Below are 24,706 nucleotides of genomic sequence, written 5' to 3' on the forward strand. Positions count from 1 at the left end.
CACACACACACACACACACACACACAGAGGTCCCTTGTGACCAGGCATTGTACCACATTAATCCCCTGACACTTATTTAAGCCAAGATTCATATTTGCAGCCTACCCGTTCTTTCTGCTCTACAGCCAGAGTGTCTTTGTCCTCTGCTCCACCAGACCTGCTGCTAAAATATTCAATTCTTATATTTCTTTTCTTTTCAATGGATCTTCTGAATCAGCAGACTTTACATCTGTATAACATTTAATAAGAGTAATATTGTCATTAAATTAATCCAAAAACTGCCTCAAATCTCAAATATGCAATTTTACAATACACTTAAGATTCTATGTCCTCATTGTACTACAGTTTTTACATTTACTGTATTTACTGGAGAGCTGAAATGATGTGGTGATAACAGTCAAGCAAACAAGACGTCAGATTAGCTTCAGAGAAATTGAAAATGTGAGAACTGAGTCATGGACCCGCGGACATGAAACTTAGCTTCCTTCCTGTACTCTTCAGTCTCTTTCACTCTGTCCGTTGTTGCAGGTTTTTGTCGAGTTGAAATTGTAACATGGTTTGTTTTTCTTACTCATCATACGGTGACAATATTTTACGAAAACTGAGCTTATTTCTGTCACCATCAGAAGAATGCAGAGTCATTGGTAAGATAATGTTGAGTTTTGAAAAGGAAGGAAAAAGCCCAACACAGTGTGAGCAGCCACAAGCTGCAGCACCAGATGCCAACACTGGCAAACCTGACTGCACTCAGCAAAGATGACTAAGTCGGAAACGAGTAAACTAACTGAGGAGAGAGCATTATGAATTATACAATGACTCCATTACAGAGGAGAGGAGAAACGACAGCTGGAGTTTAGAGGAGACAGAGTAAATAGCCAAGATGAGATCTGAGAGGAAAGCAAAGGGATGAAGGAGGGTTTAGAGGAGGAGAGGAGACTGTGGAGACCGAGAGGAGGCGTTGGATAGGCACACTATAGGAAAAGTAACATGTTTTGTGCCACCCTCGCAGCAGCAGGCCACAGTGTTCACTGTAAAAAGGCTGTAGAGGGGGTTGCTGGGCCGGAGTATTGGTGCAGAGCCTGTCAGGCATCGTGATTGGTGGATGGGGAAGACAAGGAGGGGTCGGAGGGGGATGTGGGGGAGAGGTAACACATCTACAACATACTGCAAAAAAGAGATAGGAAAAAACAAATGATATCAAATTAAAATGAAGGGGAATTAGAGGAGGCACACGGAAGGAGGTGGACTTAGATCCAGGAGAGAGATTGATGAAGTGCGAGAGCTGACTACTGGCAGAAAACGAGGAGGAAATTGGAAAGTGAGCAGAAAGAGGGAGAGAACGACAGGGAAGATGAGGATGTTGTTAGTTAGGCTTTTTATCCCCCGCTTCCCCGCAGCTCTCTTCTCTCCTCTGCAGTGGAAGATCGACACGAAAGAACTGGGACAGTCCATTCATTTACACATACGCATTTCATCAGATTTAGCCCATCATTCCTTCTTGTTTCACTGAACACACCACTGCTTTTGTTTTTCAGTTTCTACAGGCAGATTAGTGTCTAGCACAGCAACATCACAATATATTCCTTGTTTGTATATACACTTTTGTTTGCGGCTTTTATGGGCAGAGTTGCTGTCGTTCATTGAAGCTTCACCAGGCTCTTACAATACAGCTCAACCACTCAAGGTTGGGTGGGAGATACAGGTGTGTTGTGCTAGTAGCGACTAGTGTGGCTTCGACCCACTAACCTGTCCAGAGTTTACGCTGCCTTGAGGAGTGTGCAGAGTGTGTTGGTATAGCTCCCGCCCTTCATGACCCTGCACAGGATATGTGAGTTTTGATAGAGGTATAAGTGAATTTGGAAAATGGATGGATGAAGGGATACGTCCGGACTTGTTGATCACTGTTTGTTGGAGGAATATTTGAACATTATGTGTAAAATAAAAGAAACTGAGTGTCGGGGAAACTATCGGGGAAACATTGTCATATCATATTAAAAAGGAGAAAACCGGGGGGCAGGATTATTTGATGTTTCAACCCATGCATACTCTCTGTGGGTGAGGTGTTGATCTGTGGCGCAGGTCCAGCACAGAGTCACGACACAGGCAGGATGTGAGTCTGTGTGTGTTTGTGTAAGAGAGGAAAACGAGAGTTTTCTCCGCTGCCCTCTGCTGTACTCTCAGGGTGAAGCGGACATGTTGAAAGTGAGCAGCAGGGAGGAGACCTGCCTGGATGAGACAGACAGAAATAGACAGACAGGTGGAGGCTTGGACACTCACACACAGTTCACTGGAATATCTTATACATTCATGTGTGTGTGAGAAGAGAGAGGGCAGGCCACTCTTGTCTTAGGCAGACACTTGATACAACCAGATGAAAGAGGGTTTCCGGCTCCTGTGCGGAGACGGCAAGGGCACTGAAAACTAATGGAACTATTAATGGGACCAGCTAAAATCTGCAGTGTTGACCACTCTCATTTCCTGTCCTAATAAAAAAAAAAAAACCACTGGGGAATAATGCTGGGGATTTCCCAGGCGATGATGGCAGCGATGGTGGATTTCATGTTCTCCTGCAGTGCATGAAACAATAAAGACCATTATAACAGCATCCTCCACTCATCTGCATCCGTCCAAGGCAAATGTGACGCTTAAAGCTGTGCAGTATATCATAAAATCCTGTGGGCGTTTCATAACAGCAGTAAGCTTTTCAAAATCCTTCTCACTAAGCTCATTTTTCATAGTGTTTAGTCCGTTTCTTGTCAGTAACTGTTCACTGAGACAATGGCAGGAGAGAAGACGTTCGCTCACTCAAGGCTGAGGTGGCAAGTTACTGCCTCTTCTTATTTAAAAGAATTTAAAAAACGGGACTGCAGCTTCGCCTCGTAACTCTGCGGCCACAGCAGTGACACAGGGGGCGATATGAGGTTGGCGCCCACATGTACCACGGCGTCATGGTCACATCTATTGTGAAGATAATTATTTTTTTGTAGGAGTCATATAAAGCTGCCAAAAAAAAGGCTTAAGTATGATACAATGAACACATACAATGGGGGTGTATGGATGGAATTATGCTTGTGTTGCCACAAGCACTGAAAATTCACATAAAAAAAACTGTCTTTTCAGAAACTGTACCGACAGACCAAGGGGTTGACATTTTAGCAAACTGGCACCATGAGATGTATGCCGAATCAGCTGTTAGCTGTTCCTGCTTGCAACAAACCCATTGATGTTCAGACAACCATCACTGAATTACTCAAACACTGAAGAAAACCTAAAAATGTGATGATTCTCAGGGAATTTCTGCAGAACTCTCAGAATAATTTATTACTGGTTTTCCAGATAGTGTTGTATGTCTGAATCAGTTGGCTGTACAGGATTGCACAGGGCTACTGTATGATTCTGGGGAACTAATGCAGCATTCTGGCTTCATGCTGAGAGGTTGTAAGGGCTGCTCAGTTTAGTCATGCCCCGGCCCACTAACGCTGCGCAGAGATGTGCAGCTACTGAGACCGCTCAGAGTATTTGGTGTGAGCCAAAAACACTGTCCTCATTTTCTCTCTCCCTCTTTCCCTGTGTTTCTTTCTTCTGCTCTCTACACTCCTTTGTCTTTGATTTGTAGCAGTCCATCCAACCCCTCATTAGGCTTTTCTGAGATTAAAGCAGCAATACAATTAAATTAGACTGTAACAACTGCCTTCCAAGTTTTCAAATGGAAATGAGAAAAGAGCTGTCAGCCTGTCCAAAAACTTCTCCAGCTTTCAGTCTGCTCTGTCCTGCTGTTTTTACAGACAGGTTTGAACCAACCACGACCCCTTCACTCTCCGAGCATTTAACCTACAGTGGTCTGGGGCAGTGATAGGCAAACAGTGGGCGTGGGCTAAATGTGGCGCTCTAAAAGTAGTATTTGTTCCCATTGAAAGCTCCAGTTTCTCCTTTCATAATTTCCATCAAAACTCTGAATAGAATAAACAATGGTATTTTAAATGACAGTCCTTATCTTATTAAATATGGAATAAACATGACATACTGTCGGACTTTTTGTCATTGGTGTGGTTACTAATGTCAGTAGTAGTGACCGTGAGGTCTGAGAGTCAGCAAGGAGGGGAAATAGCCATGCTGATGTAGTACATGCAACTAAAGTGCTCTATCGATTTACTGAGCAATTCCTTAATTGCCTTTCGTACTCTGTGAGCTGTAAAAGTAAAGGCAACTGTTCATACAGCGCTTCTCTGCTGCTCATGTTACCTCTGTTTGCTGTAGATTTCATTATTTCCTCATCTGGCCGATTGTTTAATGTGCGACTGGCCATCGAGTGAAAAGCAAATATTTAGTGAAGCAAACAGTAAGCAGAGCTGCAGTATCAGAGTTATTAGAACAACATTAACCACTGAAATGTGCTGTTTCATCAACTCATATTCATTAGATTCTTCCATAGTTTATGGAAATGACTTTGATGGTTAGCTGATGATCAAAATAGTTGTTGATTTATTATCTATCTGTTGATAAACTGCCTTATCATTTCAGCTGAAGTGTTTCTCTGTAGTTCAGGTATTTGTGTACAAATGTTTTTTGATGTTAGGCTGTGGTGTTAAAAAATTAATCTTGGCCTTTACAGCCTGATGGGATTTCTAGCCATGCCAGCGATGCAGCACTGTGTATGGCAGCGTCTGTATGTGGGCCTGTCAGTCCAACACTTTGGTACTGAAACATGAGACAACTTCCAACTATGAGATGGAATTTTCCTTGTTTATGTTTACATGTTTGTTTGTGTCCCTTCTGTTTATAATGAGGGAAAGTAGATGTTGTAAATGTTGTGGAGGAAAGACAGGGCGTTGTGTTGCCAAGTAGAGGCAGATCACACACTGGCTGCACATCCCTGTTGGTGCACCGTGCGGGGGCTTTTGGTCTAGGGCCGATGTTAATTTATTCATGACCAGTGCTATTCCCTGTCAGAAGAGATTAACTGAGCGGTGGTACAGTAGCTGATGCTTTCTGTCTGTCTTACACGTCTTCCTTCTTTTTGGACGTCCTTGTGTTTCTCTTTCATCTTTAGTTTTTGACTCCCTGATCTAAACACATGTACTTGAGACTGAGCCGTCAGGATCAATGTTTGTTTTTAGGTGTTTCTGTCTGATTCCCTGTTTCCTCTCTGGGCGGGCCGGTGCGCCTACCTGCTTATCAGTCACCATACACACACATATCGACGCGTACACAGCCTTACATCAGCACAGTGCCTGTAATCCAGCAGCAGCTGCAACGTCACCCACCGTCATCCAATGAGGAGAGGGTGGAGCAGGTCTGGTAGCCAATCGCAAGGAGATGCAATGAGGGACAGAGCTCGCAGCTGACAATGAAAAAATAGTTGAAGGGAGGGCTTCCTGACGCACACTGCGTGTGTCTGAAGTCTGGAGTTTGAATGTTGGAAAAAGAGACAAAAACGACGTATTATGAAACGTAATAAAAGATCTGGAGTCTCTCACAATCAGCTGTGATGAAATGTGAAGTGAAGGTCAGGAAAACAAAGGAGGTGAAGAGTTTGTGCGTTGTGTTATTATCCTCCTCCATCTGTATCTCAAGTGCTGTGAGAATACTGAGACTGCAGTAGCCGGGCAGCCAATCAGATTGCAGCACTCAACAGCCAGTCGGAGGCAGGACAACACACACACACACACACACACCTTTGCCTTTATCTGCCCATTCTCGGTTGATTTCATAATATAAACAATAACAAATGATGCAGGACTTTCTGGAAGAGGGAGTGCCGCTGTTCTTAAGAAAGGATTCTTGATTCAATATTGTCGAACAGCATTGAAAATGAGTTTTGTGTACTTTTATCACGTTTGTCTATAATGAACTGGGACAGACAGTTTCTACTGTTTACATTTAAAGACAGTGACTACACTGAAAATGCTTTTCTCTCCTGCTGCAGTTGATGCAGTACTACTGAGGCACCACTAGGGACTGATATAGGACTTGGAAATTAATGACCTGGCTGGCAGCAAGTTTAGTGTGTGTGTGTTGTAACACATGTGGGCGTCAGCAAGCTGTCTGTGAGACTGTGGATACTCTAATGGTGTGGTAAAATGGTAATATACTTAAAACTTGCATTACTTGCCAACCAGTTTGTTTGTTTTGTTCATCAGATTGGACTATACTGGACAAAGTTAGAGAATAGTTGAACGTCCCAAATAATAAGACTGTTGGATTTTGGCGTAAGACTTTATTATTCCAGAGCTGAGCTGCTGTGATTATGAAATGTAGTCATTATTTTATTTTGACAAGCTTAGGAAGATTGGTTATCTGTTGAACAGTTTTGTTTATTTAATCTGTTTCCTGTATGATCCAAACCATGACTAACACTCTTCACTTCACCTTGATCATGGTCAAGGTGACGTAAGGAAAAATGAGATGCAATGAAAACAGCAGTTATTCAGAATATAGAGTGACGTCGTCTCTTGTGACCGACAGTCGAGAAAATCTGGTCATACACTCAGTGGCAGATTCCAGTACATGTCAGTGTTGTGCAATTGGTGCCGCGGACATATTTTAGGTGATACCAAAATCATATTGAGGTTTAATACCCAACACAACTGACTGAAATAGCTGCTCAGATTCTTCAGGAATCAGCCGGTTTGTCTCTGATGTCCCTTAGCATCCCCAGACGCAAATGTCATTGATTGTCGTTTCAACACCAGAAGCTTCCGTCCATCCCACAACACTCAGTGAACCAAGTGCATCGCTGCAGATTTAGGAGCTTCAGTTGCCATGGAAACCCACCCCCTCCCCAATTTTCCCCCTCCTCGTATCCTTTCTCGCTCCCTTCATATATGCCATAAAACAACGACGACGGATCATTAAACTGGTGTGTGTGTGTCTGCCTGTGTGTGGGGGAGTGATATGAGTGTGTGTGTTTCACGGTTTACTCTGATGCCATGGAGCGTTTGCCAGCCTCCCTCCGATCTGCAGTGACAAAAGAGACAAATTCCTCTGCCTCTCCTTTACAGCCGAAACAGTCCATCGGTTCGTCGATCAACAAATAAAAAAATCTGCAACCATTTCTGACGAGTCGATAAGTTGTTTTAGTCATTTATTGAGCAGAGCTTTCAAACAGTTTCTCTCAGTTGTGGTGATTTGCTGGTTTTCTCAGTTGTACTCCACTGAAAATATTTGGGCTCTGATCTGTTGGTCAGACAAAACAAGCAGTGTCTCTTTGGGCTCTGAGCTATTTTACACTTCTCATTTAAAAAATAATTGATCGATTATAGAGAAAATAATTGTTAATTGCAGCTAGGGATGACCCCTGAAACCCCTGCAACCAATTCTAAATTGTTAAGAACCCGGATGACTTTTAAGGTCGGTTTGTTTATTTGTTCATGAGAAAACAGAGACAACAGAGAAGCCAAGGAGGAGAAAGTGACACCTGGTTTACGTTAGCTAAGTCAGACTTAATCGAGCTGACGACATCTATGCTTGTTAGTGTGAGTGCAATAAAACCTTTGTGAGTAAAAAGATAATAAGAGCAATTTATTAACACACCTGCTCAACAAGTAATACATGTGCAGATGTCCCGCAGTCTCCAATCCATCACCGGGATGTTTTGGTAAAAAACACTGATACCAGTGGACACACACTAATGAAGCTCTGTGGTCACAGAGGAAAAAGATATATCAAACAATCCTTGGCAGTCGAATCATTTCATTGTTGGTTGTAAGAAAAATGTAGAATATCACCGTCCATATCCTTAAATAACTGTAATATATCTGATAAATACAAAAGAAAACTCTTCTTCGATTTTGCTCATTCTTCTGGTTGTGAAGCACCAGTTAAACAAAGCTGAGCGCGGTGACTCTTGACCCAGTTCCATTTTTATTCAGCAACTGGTCTGATCTTCATTATCATGGTTTTTAGGGAGTACTCGAGCCCTTTGAAACCGTTCCACTGTACACCAGCTGCACGGGGTGATGGTCCCCAGGTGTAGACCCCGTTGGGGTTAGCACCAAAGCAGGCTGCATACCAGAATCCTCCATAGCACAACCTGGCACAGTTTGAACCATGTGTATCTTGATCTCTGTCAGTGGTGGTGAATTTCTGCCCATTGTGAGAACTTAGAGAATCTCCTAAATGAAAAATTCCAGAAAATACTGATCAACACACACTACACAAATGCTAAAAATCTATCTTAAAAGCACTGTTACAAAAGGAACCGTTTACTCAGGTCAAGATTAAAGTACCCGTCCTAACATTTCAAATGTGCTTATTAAAGAGACAGGAAAAGTGTCCCACCTGCTGCTCCCTTCACGAAACTTCCCAGATTTAGCCTGTATCCCTCTGACTCTGGCCCAACAGAGAAGGAAGAGTACTGGGCATAGACCTTCTGGCCCTCGAAGTCTTCCATGTCGACCCTCAGCTCGTAGTTCTTGGCCTGGGTCAGCAGATGCATATTCTCCAAGCCTGAAAGTAAAAGCCATGAGTGATCGTCTGAAATAAACTGGTTCAAACCATGTAAGCAGATGCTGTGGGTTAATGTTAGTGCCTGACAGCCCATTATCTTTTCAGAGGCTCATAACCACTTTTTCAAAGATGTATTATTTTACTCTGTCAGCAAAGAGTTTCTTTCGTACCCAGCCAGTACTCTCCAGCAGCGCTGCCAAATCCAGTTTTGTAGTGATCCCACTTCATGAAGAAGTTCACCGTTCCATCTTGTCTTTTCTGAATGACCTGGTTTTCAGATAGGAGTTCAACAAACAAGGATAAGTGAACTGTGAAGGAAAGACAAATGAAAGCTTCACTTTTTCATATTTTTACATTAACAGTTAGAATTCTGGCCAAATGTCCTTATTAATGCTAACATTTGGTATCTGTTTTGTGGCTGATGTTTTGATAAAGAGGGAAAAGCTAGGTCCTCACCGTCCACTTTTCTGCAGAATTGTCTATGCTGTCTTTGCCCATGTCACAGTAAACCTGCACAGGTGAGGTGGGGCCGGCGGGATAGATGGTGTACACTCCGTCCAGGCCTGAACCGGCTCTGTAGATGTCACTACAGTCTGTGGGCAGAGGGGACTGATAAGCTGCCACTGGCAGCAGCACTGCGAGCACAACTCTGAGCTGTAGCAAAGAGAAAAACAAAACATTTCTGTCTCAGATAAGGTTTGTAAATGCTTTTTACAACACCTCGCACCATTTCACAGTCACCTTTAGCTTAATCCTGCCTCATAGCCAGGTAGCCGTGTGCTGAAATCTCATTTGTTCTTAATGTGGATATCACAGTTGTGAAAGTAGGTTTTTCTGCAGCTGTATTTTGTGAATGTTACACAAAAATCACGGAAAGCAGTAGTGAGTGTGTCTTTGTGTAGCGGCGTGTTTGATAGACACTGTGTGATTAGATGGAGACTCAGCGTCAAGCTCAAGGAAACTTTTAACAGGACAAGTGGCTGTTGCCGGGATTGACCCTGTAATCCAGTGCAGTCATGAGTCAGGCTCTGGCATCACTGTGTTTGATAGTCCACTGTTCATACCTGACTAACAGGTGACGATGAATAGATCTGTCCTTTGTCTATTTTTAGACTTTTGGTAATGAGTGGCCACGTCCTGAGGTAGACTCAGATCTGCTCTCGTACTGGGCTGATATTACTTTACCAATTGGTCCTCTCTCATTTCAAAGATGAGAGTGGCTGAGATGCAGTTTGATGCAATCTGAGTCTTTATCATCTCCATTCTGAGACTGTCTGAGAGCCTTTTTAAATGGTACAATACAGATTTTGCATTTTAATTAAATTTCATTAGGGATTAGAGGCCACAGACTGGTGTGGAAGGAAGAGGAGGGCTAGTTCCTCAGTGAGAAGCTCCTGTTCACGCAGATATTTCAAACATATTCAGACTGTGAAATGGTCCCATCAGAGTGGTTTCTGTGTTATAACTTTACATACCATCATCCTTTAATGAGCTTGATTGTTGTGTGATTTCCCGAGACAAGCCAGTGTGGCTCTCCTGTGAAGAAAGCAAAGACATTTTTAACATTTAACAGTTTCTACAAAGATCGTTAAAATAACAGCAGCATTATAAAGTTTGATGAACCTACCACAAAGGAAAGTGTTCACACCGAGATGTTTTGTAAGTGGTTCCTTTTATATCAGTGCAAATCTGCCTGTTGCAACACAGAGTATTTTCCCCGTGTTTTCCCTCAGTCAATAGGTAACGTAATGTTTATTTTCTCCATGTTTTTTCTGCCTCTCTCTGCTGTTCTCTCTCTCTGTCTCTGAGCAGTCAGTGTTAGTACATCAGATATACAATGAACATTATGGTAGAGTTTCTAAACAGTCCTTCCTTTATTTTGTTATTGTGTCATTTTTAAACAACCTCTGTTCTCGGAAAATCCCACAGAGTTACAATATTGGTTTTTCATTCATTTCATAAGTTTTTCATTCATTTCATCTCTCAGTAATTTTTGTTACAAGTGACTAATCAACAGTTTTGTGTATAAACTGTGTGTTATACCTCCCTCTGCCAAAGGTGATGTCTTTTTTTTTTTTTTGTCCAACTATTGGTCCAGCACCCAAGGAAATTCAGTTTGAGAAGCTAGAAACTGCTCGAGACTGATTTTTATTATTGATTAAAAAGAATTATGTAGTTATGAAAATATCTGATTCATTTTCTGTTGACTGACTAATCAATTAATTGGCTAATTGTTGTTTCAGCTATAGACCCATGACTCATGTGGTTGTGAGTCTAGAGCCTGTGGTTCTGGCACAGTTAAATCTGCAATAATTGATTTTAGCTTAAAACTCTTTTTGATCAGCTTCTCACTGAGTTGGAGCTCTAATTGGTTAGGTACCGACTGGCTAGCACCCTAACAAGTTAACCAATACTGTCTGCCTCTTTAATACCTGAGGAATTGTCCAAATCCTGCTAATCTGTCTGCCAGGCTCTGGGCCCTGAAGCCTCTTTGTGTCTGTCTGAATAACTCTGGCCTGTTGCACCTGCTAGTTGTCTCTCATGTAGAGAGAAACTACAAGTGAACAGATTTTACGTCCATATATATATATATACGTCCATGTGCTGTGTTTACATCAGTGTGTTTAACTGCATTTAACTTTATAGTTTAACAAGTGGCAGTCGGTTGTACACTCACACACACTCAGACATTCAGAGCAGTGCATTGTCCTTTGGTCCCGTGTTGTTCCAGTGAAAGTTGGTTTGAGATTAACACCGGAACTCTTCTGCCTCCCCCCTCCTCCCCCATCCTCCTCCTTCCTCCCCCCTCCTCCATGCTCTGGACTTTCTCACTGCAAGCCAGGTATTTTTAGCTGTGACATAATGCCCCTATCTCTCTCTCTCACTCTCTCTCACTCATAGTCTTTCACTCTCTGTCTTTCCCTCACCCTCTCTCCCTCCCTCTCACACAGACTGTCCCTCCCCCTCTCTCCTCTCCCTCTCCTCTCTTGCCCCCATCCCTCTCTCCCTGGCTTCCAGGCTAGGGCTAGCTGCTACAGTAATTGAGTGCTCAGGTTTCACACTTTCAGCTGCAGGCTGAGAAACATGGCAGTGGAGGAGGCAGCAGACTATTTGGCAGAAGTAAGTCTTTACTGTACTTTACTATGAAGTCACCGGGCTCACGGACTGTGAACAGACTTAACCTCCTCTCTCCTGCTACACTGTATTAATGCTAACAAGATTGGGCAATTTATAGCCATTAGGGTTTAGAGATGTTGCGGCGGATACCGGTCCAGAGATGGGACATTGTCGGATGAGGTGGGAGGTTATAGGCTGGGGAGGGGGGTCGTTGATGGGACGGGTCGCAGTGGCAACTCTGCCGCACCACTCTGCTGCAGTGTGTGTGTGTGTGTGTGTCTGTATGGGTATATATGCCTGTGTGTGTTTACATTCCTAGCTGCTTCTCTGTGATGGTACATTTATAAATTGCAGCTGATTATGAGCATATGAGCCTGTACATACAGTGCTCTCTGGATACACTTTCATGTTGCAGCGATGTGAATGGAAGCACCTGACCTTGGACGGTGGCGCATGCTCTGTATGTTTGTTGAAAAGGGGAATAAAAGAGCGAAAAGAGAGCTTACGAATTAGGAAATAGAGGAAGCAGAGAGAGATTGATGTTAGAAATTGCTTTTTTTAATTAGGTAATTTTCTCAAATCCACTTAGTGAGGTCGAAACAAAGCCCCTCATGAGCCCTTGTAATAAGAAAAAGTCTGCCTTACCCTGGTCATATGTGAGATACCGTATGCAGTATGTGCTTTCGTAGCTCATCATTGGCTTACCATAGAGCCTAAGCAGCGGTTTAATGGTAGATAAAGAAGTATTATCTCAGATATGAGCTGGGAGTTTGCAACATTTGTCTGACCTGCAAAGAAAAGCAGTTAGGTGGAGGATCTAAATCCAATGTGCTGTGTTTGTGTGGGATATTACTTAGCTGGTGTTATGTTTGGCTAATGTTCTCTGGTCCACCCCAGTGGCGTTGCTGGTTGCAGGGGGGGGCAGCTCCCATGTTGGAATGTGTGTAACTGTATGAGTGTGAAGCAGCGTGTTGTGGAAAAAGAGCGACTGGGGCATTCTTTGCATATCTCTCATGGATAAATAAAGTCACACAGGCGTGACACTTGGCGAGCGTTAAGCAAGTCTCCACCATACTAATACTTTAAACTTAAATTACTCTTCAGTTTGAGGTTTCTGATTTCTCGATCATCTGAAAATAAGATCAGAACTTTGGCTCTGGAGTTTTTATAGTACCTGGGTTCATTTTGTCACCAACAAAATAATAAATAAGAAGCTGGAACCAGTGAATGTTTGAAAAATTCACTAGACCTGAAAGATTTATTGATTGTCATTCATCGTTGCTGATTAATTTTCTGTCCGTCGTCTACTTGATTGATTAATTGTTTCAGCTCTAATGTGGGCACAGAAATACTGACAACTGCAGAACTGCCTGCCTCACACCAACCAGTGTGGCACAGCACCAGAGCCTGGAGCTGCCTGAGAGGCAAGATAGTGAATTCAGTGGAAGCTGATGGCAGGAATTGCAGGCATGAGCATTCATTTGAATAGGAAGGCATTTTTATTGATTCTAATTTGGTAGTGGAATGGCCTTCATGGGATCTTATCGCTTACATTCCTGTGCGCACATGTACATACATGCACTGTACTATCTGACTCAACAGCTTCCCTGCTCTCATGCAGTAAGCCATTTGTTTTTCTCTCCTCTGCTGTCTTTATCTCATCATATCATGATTTATTTTTCCTTTCATAGAGGTTTTCTTTTCAGCTGTGGAACCAAACAGGCACTGAATCACCCACACAGGCTTGTGAATATAGTGGCACCACTGTAAAGTGAAGATCCTTTTCTACCTCTGGCTGTAGTTAAGTCCAGTACAAACATATAGGTTTGCAGTTCCCTTCATTTAATTGTTCCTTTCAATCATGGAACGCACTCTAGCTGTATAGTCTGTGTTATATGTCTGTGGAACTTCTTTTAGAACGTCACGCTGTGCATTTGTATTGTAAATGCAGTTAGAAACTTGGTTTAAAGAGGAAAACACCTTCCAAGACTTTTTGAATTATTTATGAACAGTTCAAATAACAAAGTTTTCAAAATATAAAGGCTGTGACACGGTGTGATCCGACATGACTTATTTTCATTGTCATGTCATGTGCGGCCATTAGTGTGAAGGTTACAAAACTGAGAAATACTCTGCGCACTTTGGCCAGAGTACTTTCTAAGAGGGTGATGCTTTGAACTGGAATTCTGATAACGCTCTAAGTTATGAGCAGTGAAGCCTGGTGCCACATCATTTGACTTAAAAGGCTTGGCATTGTGCCTTACAACCCTTCTCAGGGTTTAAAAAAGCCTCCCATCACCCTGCGTCTCAAGTGCTGCTTTATAAAACAGGGGCAGAAACAATTCTCACAAAATGTTTTATTTTGAAACAGGAACTTATTATAATATTTCCTTTTTTCCGCAGCCTGTGTTGCAGCAGACTGGAAAGTTTCTGAACAGCAGCCAAAGAAAATAGTCACTAAGGCTGGATTCATTATCATATGTGAACTGTGAATTTGAATTTGCATGTTGATATTGACGGCTCAAAGAGAGGAGCTAGTTGTGCAATATGTTGTTCACTGGAGGGCCAAAGTTTTACACCTGTGATGGAAAGTTAATGTTCATGTTAATGTTCTTAAAAACAACAGGAAGTCAGTTATTGTGTTTGGACCTTTTATAGGTGCACAGCTCAGGGATTCAGTAAAGGAACTTTAAGGACCTCTCTGTATAACTCCAGAACCAGAGAATCATCATGTTTTTAAGTTTGCTTCAGTATCAAAGTAATCCAGTGATAGTTGTTTGTGCATCCATGGGTACATTGCAAACAGGAAGTGTTAATGGCTGTTAATGGATGTTAAAAAGTTGTTGGCCACTGTTAACTCACTGACTTCTGGTTAGATGCTAAACTGCATTTCGTTACCCTGTCCCTGTACATGTGTAATGACATTAAAGTTGAATCTAATCTAATCTAATCTAATCATGGCAGCCCCCATAGTCTAGCTGCAAGCAGGCAAAAGGACATTTAAGCATAAATCCTTAAAGTACCTTAAAGTAAGGTGTTACCAGTAATAATAGTACTGGTAATGATAATCTGTGTTTGAGTTAAGTTTGTAAAACACTCGCAGTAGCAGTCATTTAATAAACCTCTACACGCCTCAAGTCATGGTACCAGCCTGATGTCCGGTATGCCCCCTAGTCTCTGCCCCACTGAGTGGATGCTGACTCCAAAAACACACCGTGTTGTGTGTGTGTGTGTGTGTGTGTGTGTGGGATGATGAACTCCGATAACATCCATTCACCGAGTGGGAAATGAGCTCAGCGGTCAGCTTTAGCCCACAATCAGTCTGCAATAACAAAGATCACGGTGCAGTGAGCACGATGAGACTGTCTGTAACACAAGACAGTCCTTTAGACAAATGGAAATATTCTGGAAATAGTGAAAAAATGCAAATCATTCTCTGGTTCCAGCTTCTCAAACATGACGATCTGATGCTTTCCTTTCAGTTTTGGACTGTTGTTCAAACAAAACAAGACATTTTGAGATGTTATCACAGGCTCTGGAAAGTTTTGATGGGTATTTTTAGACACTATATAAAGCTGACAATGAAATTCAATTTCAATCAAAAAAAGCTGTTGGTTTGGACACGTGGCTGCACAGCACCAGCATGTAACCCACCACCAACTTTTGCAACTTTTGAGAGAAGTAACTAATTCCTCCTGTTAAAAATTGAAGAAAAGTTGAAGAGCATACTGCCTCGGATATTACACCATCAGCCTGTTACTAACTCTAACTAATGACTTTGTGTGTGTGTGTGTGTGTGTGTGTGTGTGTGTGTGTGTGTGTGTGTGTGTGTGTGTGTGTGTGTGTGTGTGTGTGTGTGTGTGTGTGTGTGTGTGTGTGAGTGTGTGTAAGAGAGAATGCTTTCTAGAGAATATTGTAGGTTAATAGGGGCACTGGCACAGGGTAATTGGAGAGTGTTCATCCTGTGCACTGTGTGGGTTTCTGTTTGAATACATGGGTGTGGCAGACTGTAGCACTGCACTGCAATCATGAAATTGGAGACACACACCGACTATCTGCCTTCCTGCCTGTTTGTCTTTCTCCATGTTTTTCAAACCGTTGCCTCCTCTCCACAGTTCAGTCATTCTGCTGCAACATCCCACTCCTCCACTGATGCACGCTCTCTCTGTTTACACAAACCTCCTGCATTCACCCTCTCCCGTGCTCGACCACACCCCGAAATCCTCACACAGATCTATACATGTGCACGCGCAGCATATTTCTCTGCAGCTCAGCTTAATAACTACAGGTTAACTGCTCAGATGGCTCTGTTTCTGTGGCTGCTGTTCCCCTGAGAAAGACAGTTAGCACTCAGTCATGTAGGCTGGTGCATACAGGAGATGTTAAGACTGGAAGTGTTTGCCTCTCAGAAAAATACACTGCCTGCAAACACTCATTTTGAATGCTGAGGGCCCCCAGAAGTTGTCAGGAGTCAGTCCAGGATCCATTCAGCAGAACAGAGAAACAGTTTTGTATTTATCATTAGGGTAGACATGTTTTTTACCCTTTTCAAATCGTGTTTTTTGCCCCCCCCCCCATGTTTAATATTTCCAGTTGATTTTCTCACTAAAGTCTCATTAATTCTTGTCCTCTTACTCTTCAGTCACCATAGTCCAGATGAGAGAAGTGAGGACGTAATAGAAATCTTTATATTTGTATTACTGTAATGGTTTGATAATTAATCGATTAGAAAATTAATCTACAACAAACAATTGAATATACAGTTGAATCTCTACAAAGGAAACTAAACTTGATTTTAATAGGATTTTTTTAAGAAGGCAAAGGTTAACATAGCTTTTTTTTGTTTAGTATATTGATTTAAATTCAACTAATACAAATTGAAAAAACGCTTAATGCAGAGATCTCATTGTATCTACATTATATAAAAAACACATGTTGGCACCAAACAAACCTTATGAAACCGATATAGTAAATCCCTTGGTTGCAGGCTTGGATTTGGCAGGCTGTTTATTCTTGGCTCTGTGTTTTACTGTTAAACAAGCAGGCATGTGGAAGACAGTGTATTCTCACTTGCTTTTACCCTCAAACCACGTATTTCAGATATTTATTTTCATATTTTTTTACTTTGGCTCTCATCCAGCTTCTGTCAGCTCAAAGGGTTTACCATACAAACTTTACCCTGATTTTTTTTTTAATCTAATAACATAAAAACCTTTATTTATCCCCTTTAGGGATTTATTCAACTTATCTCTCGTTGCAGGGATTCATAAGGATGCTGTGACTCATAAATAATAGCTTCAGACTAATGCTACAATATTGTGTCGTGTCTTCAAAATAATAAACAGCCTGGAAACTCCAAGTTATTAAAGATGCGTAATTTCTGTTTTTAAATAATTCTCTACGCCTAAAGGAGTCCGAAATAGTTAAGCGAATATATTTTGTGTGGCTTTAATTACATTTGGAATTTTTGCTCATATATTCATTAATTTTACAAACTGCCAGCTTTTATTTTCCCTGGTTTTTGTGTACCTGCTTTGACCTTTCTCGTCAGCACGCTGTGTTGCTGAGGTTAAGATGACGAACCATCCTGTTCCTCTCTGTGTCTCCCTGCAGGCGGATGTAAATGCCTGTTATCTGCGAGCAGCTCGTACCGGGAACCTCGAGAAAGCTTTGGACTACCTGAAGAATGGAGTCGACATCAACATTTGCAATCAGGTAAGCTCAGTACATACACTTACATACAGAGTGTACTTCCAATCTGACGCCACCGCTTTTGTGATACTCTACCCAAAATCTACTTTACAAAGAATAATAAAAACACAATAATGCTAGCCTAATATTTAATAATAATAAATAGTAAATTGTTGAATTTGTATGTGAGTGTAAAAAATGTAGACAGGGTGAATAATTTTTTCACAATAGAGAACACACAGTAAGTAAGAAAGGGTACAGTATGCACAGTGTTTAATCGTTCCCCTTCTCATGATCTCTCTCTCTCTTCTCTCTCTGTCCAGAATGGTCTGAACGCTCTCCATCTGGCCTCGAAGGAGGGTCATGTGGAAGTGGTGGCTGAGCTCATCAAACAGGGCGCCCATGTGGACGCAGCTACCAAGGTGTGTGCCACCCAGGAGTCACACAAACACACACACATAATCACTCGCTTGCTGCATGCATGAATCACATACTGGAGTTTGCTGTGTCAGCTCCTTCTCAAAGTCACATTGCTTAAGCAACACTTAAGGAGATAAATGGCTGTGAGTTCACAGAGAGGCTGAGTGAACTGATTTGATGAAAGGAAATAACCTGTCCTGTTATGTGCAGGACTGTGTTTCAAAACATTAATGTGTCTTTACTGGGAAGTATATTTCATTTCAAATGTCAGTGCAAAAAAAAAAAAATGAACAGTAACTGAGGCCTTTGCTCTTGATGGCTTAAACTGGGACCTGAGTACTAATTTCGTGCCATAACATGTAAATGTACTGGTATGACAATAAAAGTTCCTTGATCCTTGAAAAGTTTGAGCACCTTACTAATAATAATAATTCTTATTCTCCTGCAAACCAAGTCTCAGGGCAAGCTCAAGTGAACTGAGTTGCAGCTGCAGTTGAGTATTAGAGGTGAAGCATGAGACGAAAAGGGGATACAGCCGCTCAGATTCAGGAATGAGGGGAGGTGTATATGTGGAGGTTCCAGTGGCAGGAAGGAATGACAACATGGCAACAGCTGCTACTCGCTATAGCTGATGCAAATGCAACAGGTGCATCCACGACAGGCTCCATAAATGTGACTCGCTCTCATACAAACTTCCACCTCACGTTTTCAATGTCCTACATTATCCTTTTCTTTCTCATTAGCCATCGTTTTCTTTCCATACGTCCCCAGAGGTAGATTCAGGTTCCTATAGATTAGACGTCTCCTTGATAAACAATAAAAACTAATGAAAAAAAAAACTAAAGTTAAATTTGAGTCAGGTTAATTCTTTTTTGAACTTTAACTTTCAGACTATTTTATTGACGCTGAGCCGTAAACAGTTTTAAATGTTGTTCATGTTTTTCAAAACAGAAAGGAAACACAGCGCTCCACATCGCGTCCCTTGCCGGACAGGGGGAGGTGGTGAAGGAGCTCGTCACCCAGGGAGCCAACGTCAATGCACAGTCTCAGGTAACACACACACACACACACACACACACGCAAAGCTCTCCAATTGTGAAATTATCTAAGTAGGAAATCCATGTTTGAGTGTGTGCGTTCATGCAGATGAATGCGTATGCAACTATTATACACACACTGTTTATCTGTGCTCATCTGTGTGTGTGTGTGTGCTGTGTCAGCAGCTCTGCAGTGCTGCCTGGCCCACATTCAGTAGTCAATACACACACACACACACACACACACTGGTCTGGTCACCACAGCAACCATAAAAATGTCAATGTCAAAGCCTTGGCCGGAGCCGTGAGAGGAAGAAAATGAAGTTGGTATTGATGAGCTATAACCTTCAGTGCTGAACTGAAACTCACTGAATCTTTTTTTTTTCAGTCATGTACGATCTCAGTTTCATTTTTATTTTTTTAAAGCATAACTCAGAGGAGTACAGTGTGTCCTGTAGCAAAGCAGGTCATTGTTAGTTTATCTTTATGCAGTTTATAATGTTCGGTTTTTGTTGGCGTTGTTGGAAATGAGTAAATTCAGTTATGTGTTTATTACTAGTTAATAGTTAAAGGTAGTTTTGTAGTGGAGTACATTATATTGAGATGTTTCTCTGAAGTTGTTATCCTCCCTGTTTACATAAATGAGGTAGACAGAATATCACAGACTCCTCTGAATATGATGCACTTCAGTAAAACACCACCACTAACCACAGTACTGAAACGTATAATTGAATTAACACCACTAAGACCGTGACTTGCTCTGTGTCCTTGGTGTGTGAACTTTAAATGAAATGTATTGTGAGAGAACGAACCATGAGAGAAAAGCTGCTAGTGCAGTGACACGGGAATGAATACAAAGAAAAGACGAGGAGGAGGAGGATTAGATTTTTTTTGCATGCTGAAGTGATTTTTTTGGATCCCTGTGTTGCTATGGAGATGAGTTTTCTTTGCCACACACATACATAGTCCTCTTCAGTTCCAGCTCCAGATTGGCCTTTATCTATGCTGTTATCAGGTGTGGGGTATGTACTTAGCTGACAGTATGTACTCCATGATGGGTCCGCTGGAATATTACATCCATGGGCAAAAAGCCCTGATTGGATGTCTGTTTTTAGCTGACCCAGTGAATTCAATTCCTGACAAATCAAGACACTTTATCACATTAATGCAAAAATCCTGTAAATCCGATATTGCCATAAAGCAGTCCTGCTTATTGATTTTCATCGCTGCCCACAATGACCTCATGCAAGCAGAGATATTACTGGTATAGATCATCATATCACTCAGCCCTACTCTGAAGTCAGTAGTTTTGTTGTTTCCAACAACATACAATACACACAGGCTCGTAGTTTTTGGAAAGACTTTACGGTACATGTCCCATATTTTTCTTTTTTCCTAATAATCTCCTCTCGTGGTTAAGCCTCCTGCACAGGTTTAACAGCACCTGAATGAACAGAGCAATTTTGAGCAGGTCACATGGTGGTTTCTGCCTGAGCAATCCCAAGGACCTTAGATGCCTGCACAGTCTAGTTGTAGTAATTGTCGTGTTTCTCGTGTTGTTACTCTTAGTGTCTGGAAAAAAAAAACAATGATGGGCAGGATATTTCATCTTTATGTTCATTAATGATTTGAGATAATGTTTTAATACCAAGAGTAAAAATGTGAGCGTGTGATGGTTTGTTTCTGTGAAAACACAGACATGATGATGATGATGATGATGATGATGATGATGATTACAGATCTGATCCAGTGTTTTCTTTTCCAGAATGGCTTCACTCCGCTGTACATGGCAGCACAGGAGAACCACTTGGATGTGGTGCAGTTTTTATTGGACAACGGCTCCAGTCAGAGCATCGCCACTGAGGTAAATAAGCTCACACACACACACACACACACACACACACAGATAATATACTGTACATATACAGTTAATGCCTGTTTGCACACACTCATGACCCCCACACAGCTTCTAATAGCTACCCTTCATCCCAGCCCTCATTTAGCCTCTCTGTAATTACTCTGCAGCATTATGACCATCAGAAATGGTAAATAGGTGCCTGCCACCAGTGGCTCATTCAGGGGACAAAAGCTGAACAGCCCACAGTATGAAGTCATTGTTTACTAAAATAATCAAAGGTTGCTGTTTTTATATGGATAAATCTGTTGAGTAAAGGGTAAAAAGACTGAAGAGACAGAGTGATGAGAGCGAGGGAGGTAGAGAGTCGGCAGCGGCAGCAGTGTGTCGATGTGCTCATTCAGAGTGACCTTGGCTGCCTTCAGCTGCCTACTCAGGGAGGAACCGGTGACGTTACGGGAGCCTGACATCTGTGGTGTGAGCGAGTGCTACGCTGTGAGTGTGTCAGGACGATCCATCATCTGCAGGAGTACCGGCAGACGGCCAACTGCCACCCCTGCAAGACTAAAGACTGACAAACACATCCTCGTTCTGGTCAAACCAGCCTGTCTAAAGCACATTTATGAGCCCAGTGATTGTAAGTTAAAACTCTGTCTGCCTGTCAAAACAACAGTTTAAAAAAATACCACACCATAGTGATACTATTTGTGATAACTTGCCCCCCTTTTTTCATTTAACAAAAGAAGCCAAGCTTCTTAAATACTAAATGTTTAAACACAAGCAGCTGCACATGAATGAGCATTAGTTCATTGTTGGTTTTGGTTGTTTCATGGGATTTGTTGACAGTAAGAAAATTACAGGCTATCACCACACTTATCCTTTTGATTGTATTTAGGGACGCCTCTTTCATCATCTCAGTCTCTTTCAGTCTGTCTCAGCTGCGTGAACATGGAAGAACCTGCCTGTGTTTTCTGAATATACGACTGAAGCTGCATCCATTTCAGGTTTTACAGCAGTGTGGTTTTTACAGACCTCTCTCCTTGTCACTTCACAAACAGCTCTGTGGCAGTGCTTCTGACTTCCCCCTGATTTCACCACCTCGTCTCTTCTCCCCGCTCATCTTTCCTCTCATCTCTCTTTTTCTCCCCCTCTCTCCTTCTCCCCCTCTGTCACTCCTCCTTTTGTCTGCCTTCTCCTCTCACCGTTCTCCTCCTTTCCTCCTCCTCACAGTCTCCTCCAGTGGGAGACACAATGAATTATTCATGTGGGGAAATATATATCCATGTTTGAAGCAACTCCCTGTGTTTAATAATTCATATCTAACCATTTCAGCAGAACATTAGGCAGAACAGATTAGAAAGACCTTTGTTTTCTGTAATCTTACGTCTGCTTTCGGTCTTTTTGGTATTGCATGTATAACTACAGTGGCAGAAACTGAAAGCCATGCTGCAGTAATAACCAGTGTTTGAAACTCTGCATGTTATGGCATCTTAATCGCTGTGTTACAGTGAAGATAACATGTGGTATCATGCAGTTTCATTTGTGCTATTGTTTTGATTAATTTTTAACAGCCCCCTTGTTATTGATGTTTTTAGGTTCTAATTTAGTTTCTGTGAGGAAACATTATGCTGTGTCATTGCACGTCTTCAGGCTCGTAGAATGAGATCAAAAACCCTCTTTCGGTGTCTTTTTGTTTGCTGCTGCTGCTGCTGTTGTCTGTCGAGGTAATTTTAGGACATTAAGCTGACTTTGTGTCTTCTCCCGAATCCCTAATGAAGCAGATGAAACAGGAGGGTAGAGCAGCTTTGGGATGACTTACGACTTTAGAAATTCTTAAAAAGGCTAAATTTATGCATATTAATATGTTTGTGTGTCTGTGGGTGCAGGCATGTGTGTGTGTGTGTGTGTGTGTGTGTGTGTGTGTTAGCATGGGTGTGCTTGTTTGTTTGTTTGTTTGTGTAGATGTTCTCGCTGTTACAGTTCTGTGTGTGAGCTATGCAGGCTCTCCATGGGGAGGCTCTGCTTTGATATGTGGGTGTACCGATGCTGAGTTGGTTTTATCCAGACAGTCGGCGTCCTGTGTAAACACACACACACACACACACACACACACACACACACACAATCTCTGTGTGGTTTTACTTGTAAGAAATCTCTTCTTTTCTTTGATGATTCATAGATTCTGCTGCTAGTAGCCTCTGCTTTGTTTCTCATTTGTCTCTAGATCAGTACTTGTCTTTATTTACGTTGTCCTTAGATGTTCAGTTTTCTCACACGTCCGACACAGAAAAGCATCAAATTCTCACGTTTGAGAAGCTGATGTTCGGAATTTTTGTTCAGAAAATAATATTTGATTATCACAGTATTTGCAGATCAGTTTCCTGCGGACGACTAATCATTTAATAGACTAATTGTTGCAGTCTAATTTAGTCACTCTCATCTATCTGCTTCTTGGTTTGTGCCCATTAGCAGCTATATTTCCTTTCATTTTGTCCTTGAGCGAAACACTTAACTCCTGAAGTATCTTTAGAACATCAGCCAAACTTCCAAATGGCTATTAGATTGGCCTGTGGTTGTTAGTGTGACACTGGAAGCTGATGTCTTTTACTTAAAATCACATCTCTGTGTTGGTGAATGACGCTGGAGAGACGGGTGTGTGTCTGCCTTGGGTATTTACGTGAGTGAGCGGGGCTGTGTGCAAAATACATTGCAGTACTTGTGATGAGAAAGGAATACTAACATTGCTCTGGAGATGCAGCACCGGTGCTGACCCTCCTCTGCTTAATAGGCAGACAGCAAAGGCAGCTGTCTGATTTATCTAATGTAACATTACACAGGGAGTCATATCATAATATGGATCACTATGAAATTTAGCACAAACATTCATGTCCACCTCAGGGTGAACTGTAATCAGGTTAGTGATCCCCTGACTTTTCTTATAGCGCTATCATGAGGTCAGAAATCGTAATTTGTCCATTTTATTTCCAAATACCTGCAAAACCAGTGGTTTTCCCATCAGCCTGACCCGTTTGTACTGTGGCATATCCGTCTACTCCAGTCATACCAGGACAGTCACAGATGTTTGTTACTGTTTCTGCTGGTCCACAGGATGGTTTCACTCCTCTGGCGGTGGCGTTGCAGCAGGGCCATGACCAGGTGGTTTCCCTCCTCCTGGAAAATGACACCAAGGGGAAGGTCCGCCTCCCGGCGCTGCACATCGCGGCACGGAAAGATGACACCAAGGCCGCCGCCCTCCTCCTCCAGAACGACCACAACGCTGACGTGGAGTCCAAGGTACATTCTCCATTCGATGGCCATTTCCCATCATGACCTGCTGGTTAAGATTCCGCCCTCCTTATTTCTAGCCCCATGATACCCTGCATGAATTATGAGCTTGACTTTCAGTTATTCCTTTCACTGAACCAGCATTTGCCACAACATGTTAATTTGAGAGCTTTAGAGGTGCTGGTAGGTGAATGCTGTTACCTTTGAGCAGAGCCGGGGTTTGCTGTTCTTGTAAAATCCTGTCCTCTTGACTTTTATAATTTCACTTAGATTTAGTCACTTAAATCTCTTAAATAAACAGGATCTTATTAAACCCCATTCAGACGGGATTAGCATCACGGGAGGAGGTGGGGGATGAAATATTCCCTCTGGTCCCTGGTAATTTAACTTGTCGTTCCTGATGGGATTTTAAACTTTGCGAAGTTACAGGATGTGGTCTGTGAGAGACCTGTACATTGCTCAGGAAAACTGTGTGACCCTTCATGCTTAGGACTTTTAGTAATGGAGTTTAGCTATTAATGTGTTTCTTAATTACAGCTAACTGATAAAAACTGATAAAAATGATACCCTCATCTGAGTCTCCTTCAGTTATTACAGTACATTCAGAGCAAAGAGCTTAAGCACTGTGGTGAGTAACTTGAATATGCAATTTTGCCCTGGGTTTTGCCTGCAGGCTATATACAATTGAAGTGTTTTGAAAAAAGCATTTAATCTGTTTTTTAATCAGATTTTTCACACTTAAAAATCTCCTAATATATACAAGAACTTAAACATCAGTGGGACAAATATTAGATATGGCAGGAAATTACATTTTACTGAATGAGTAAGGTCTCTAACAACACCAAAACTAGAT

At 42.0% G+C, this 24,706-nt stretch overlaps 2 protein-coding genes across 6 annotated transcripts in view; one reads left to right on the forward strand and one right to left on the reverse strand.

Annotated features, from left to right (window-relative positions):
* LOC121201164 (ankyrin-3-like) overlaps window positions 1-24,706 on the forward strand; it is an 82,353-nt gene that overhangs the window by 4,251 nt on the left and 53,396 nt on the right. For all 5 annotated transcript variants that reach the window (XM_041066845.1, XM_041066846.1, XM_041066849.1 and 2 more), the window contains exons 2-6: window positions 17,179-17,280; window positions 17,580-17,678; window positions 18,628-18,726; window positions 20,479-20,577; window positions 23,677-23,862. In XM_041066845.1, the coding sequence (XP_040922779.1) occupies window positions 17,179-17,280; window positions 17,580-17,678; window positions 18,628-18,726; window positions 20,479-20,577; window positions 23,677-23,862 (585 nt within the window). The remainder of the gene's footprint in view (window positions 1-17,178; window positions 17,281-17,579; window positions 17,679-18,627; window positions 18,727-20,478; window positions 20,578-23,676; window positions 23,863-24,706) is intronic.
* On the reverse strand, window positions 7,057-10,114 carry LOC121201165 (microfibril-associated glycoprotein 4-like). The gene is made up of 6 exons (XM_041066851.1): window positions 10,076-10,114; window positions 9,924-9,984; window positions 8,905-9,102; window positions 8,619-8,715; window positions 8,281-8,448; window positions 7,057-8,114 (listed from the first exon to the last, which is right to left on the reverse strand). The coding sequence occupies exons 2-6, from the start codon at window positions 9,927-9,929 to the stop codon at window positions 7,864-7,866; spliced, it is 720 nt and encodes a 239-aa protein (XP_040922785.1). The 5' UTR covers window positions 9,930-9,984; window positions 10,076-10,114; the 3' UTR covers window positions 7,057-7,863.

This window comes from Toxotes jaculatrix, chromosome 21, assembly GCF_017976425.1.
Source record: "Toxotes jaculatrix isolate fToxJac2 chromosome 21, fToxJac2.pri, whole genome shotgun sequence".
In the NCBI taxonomy this organism is placed as follows: Eukaryota; Metazoa; Chordata; class Actinopteri; family Toxotidae; genus Toxotes; species Toxotes jaculatrix.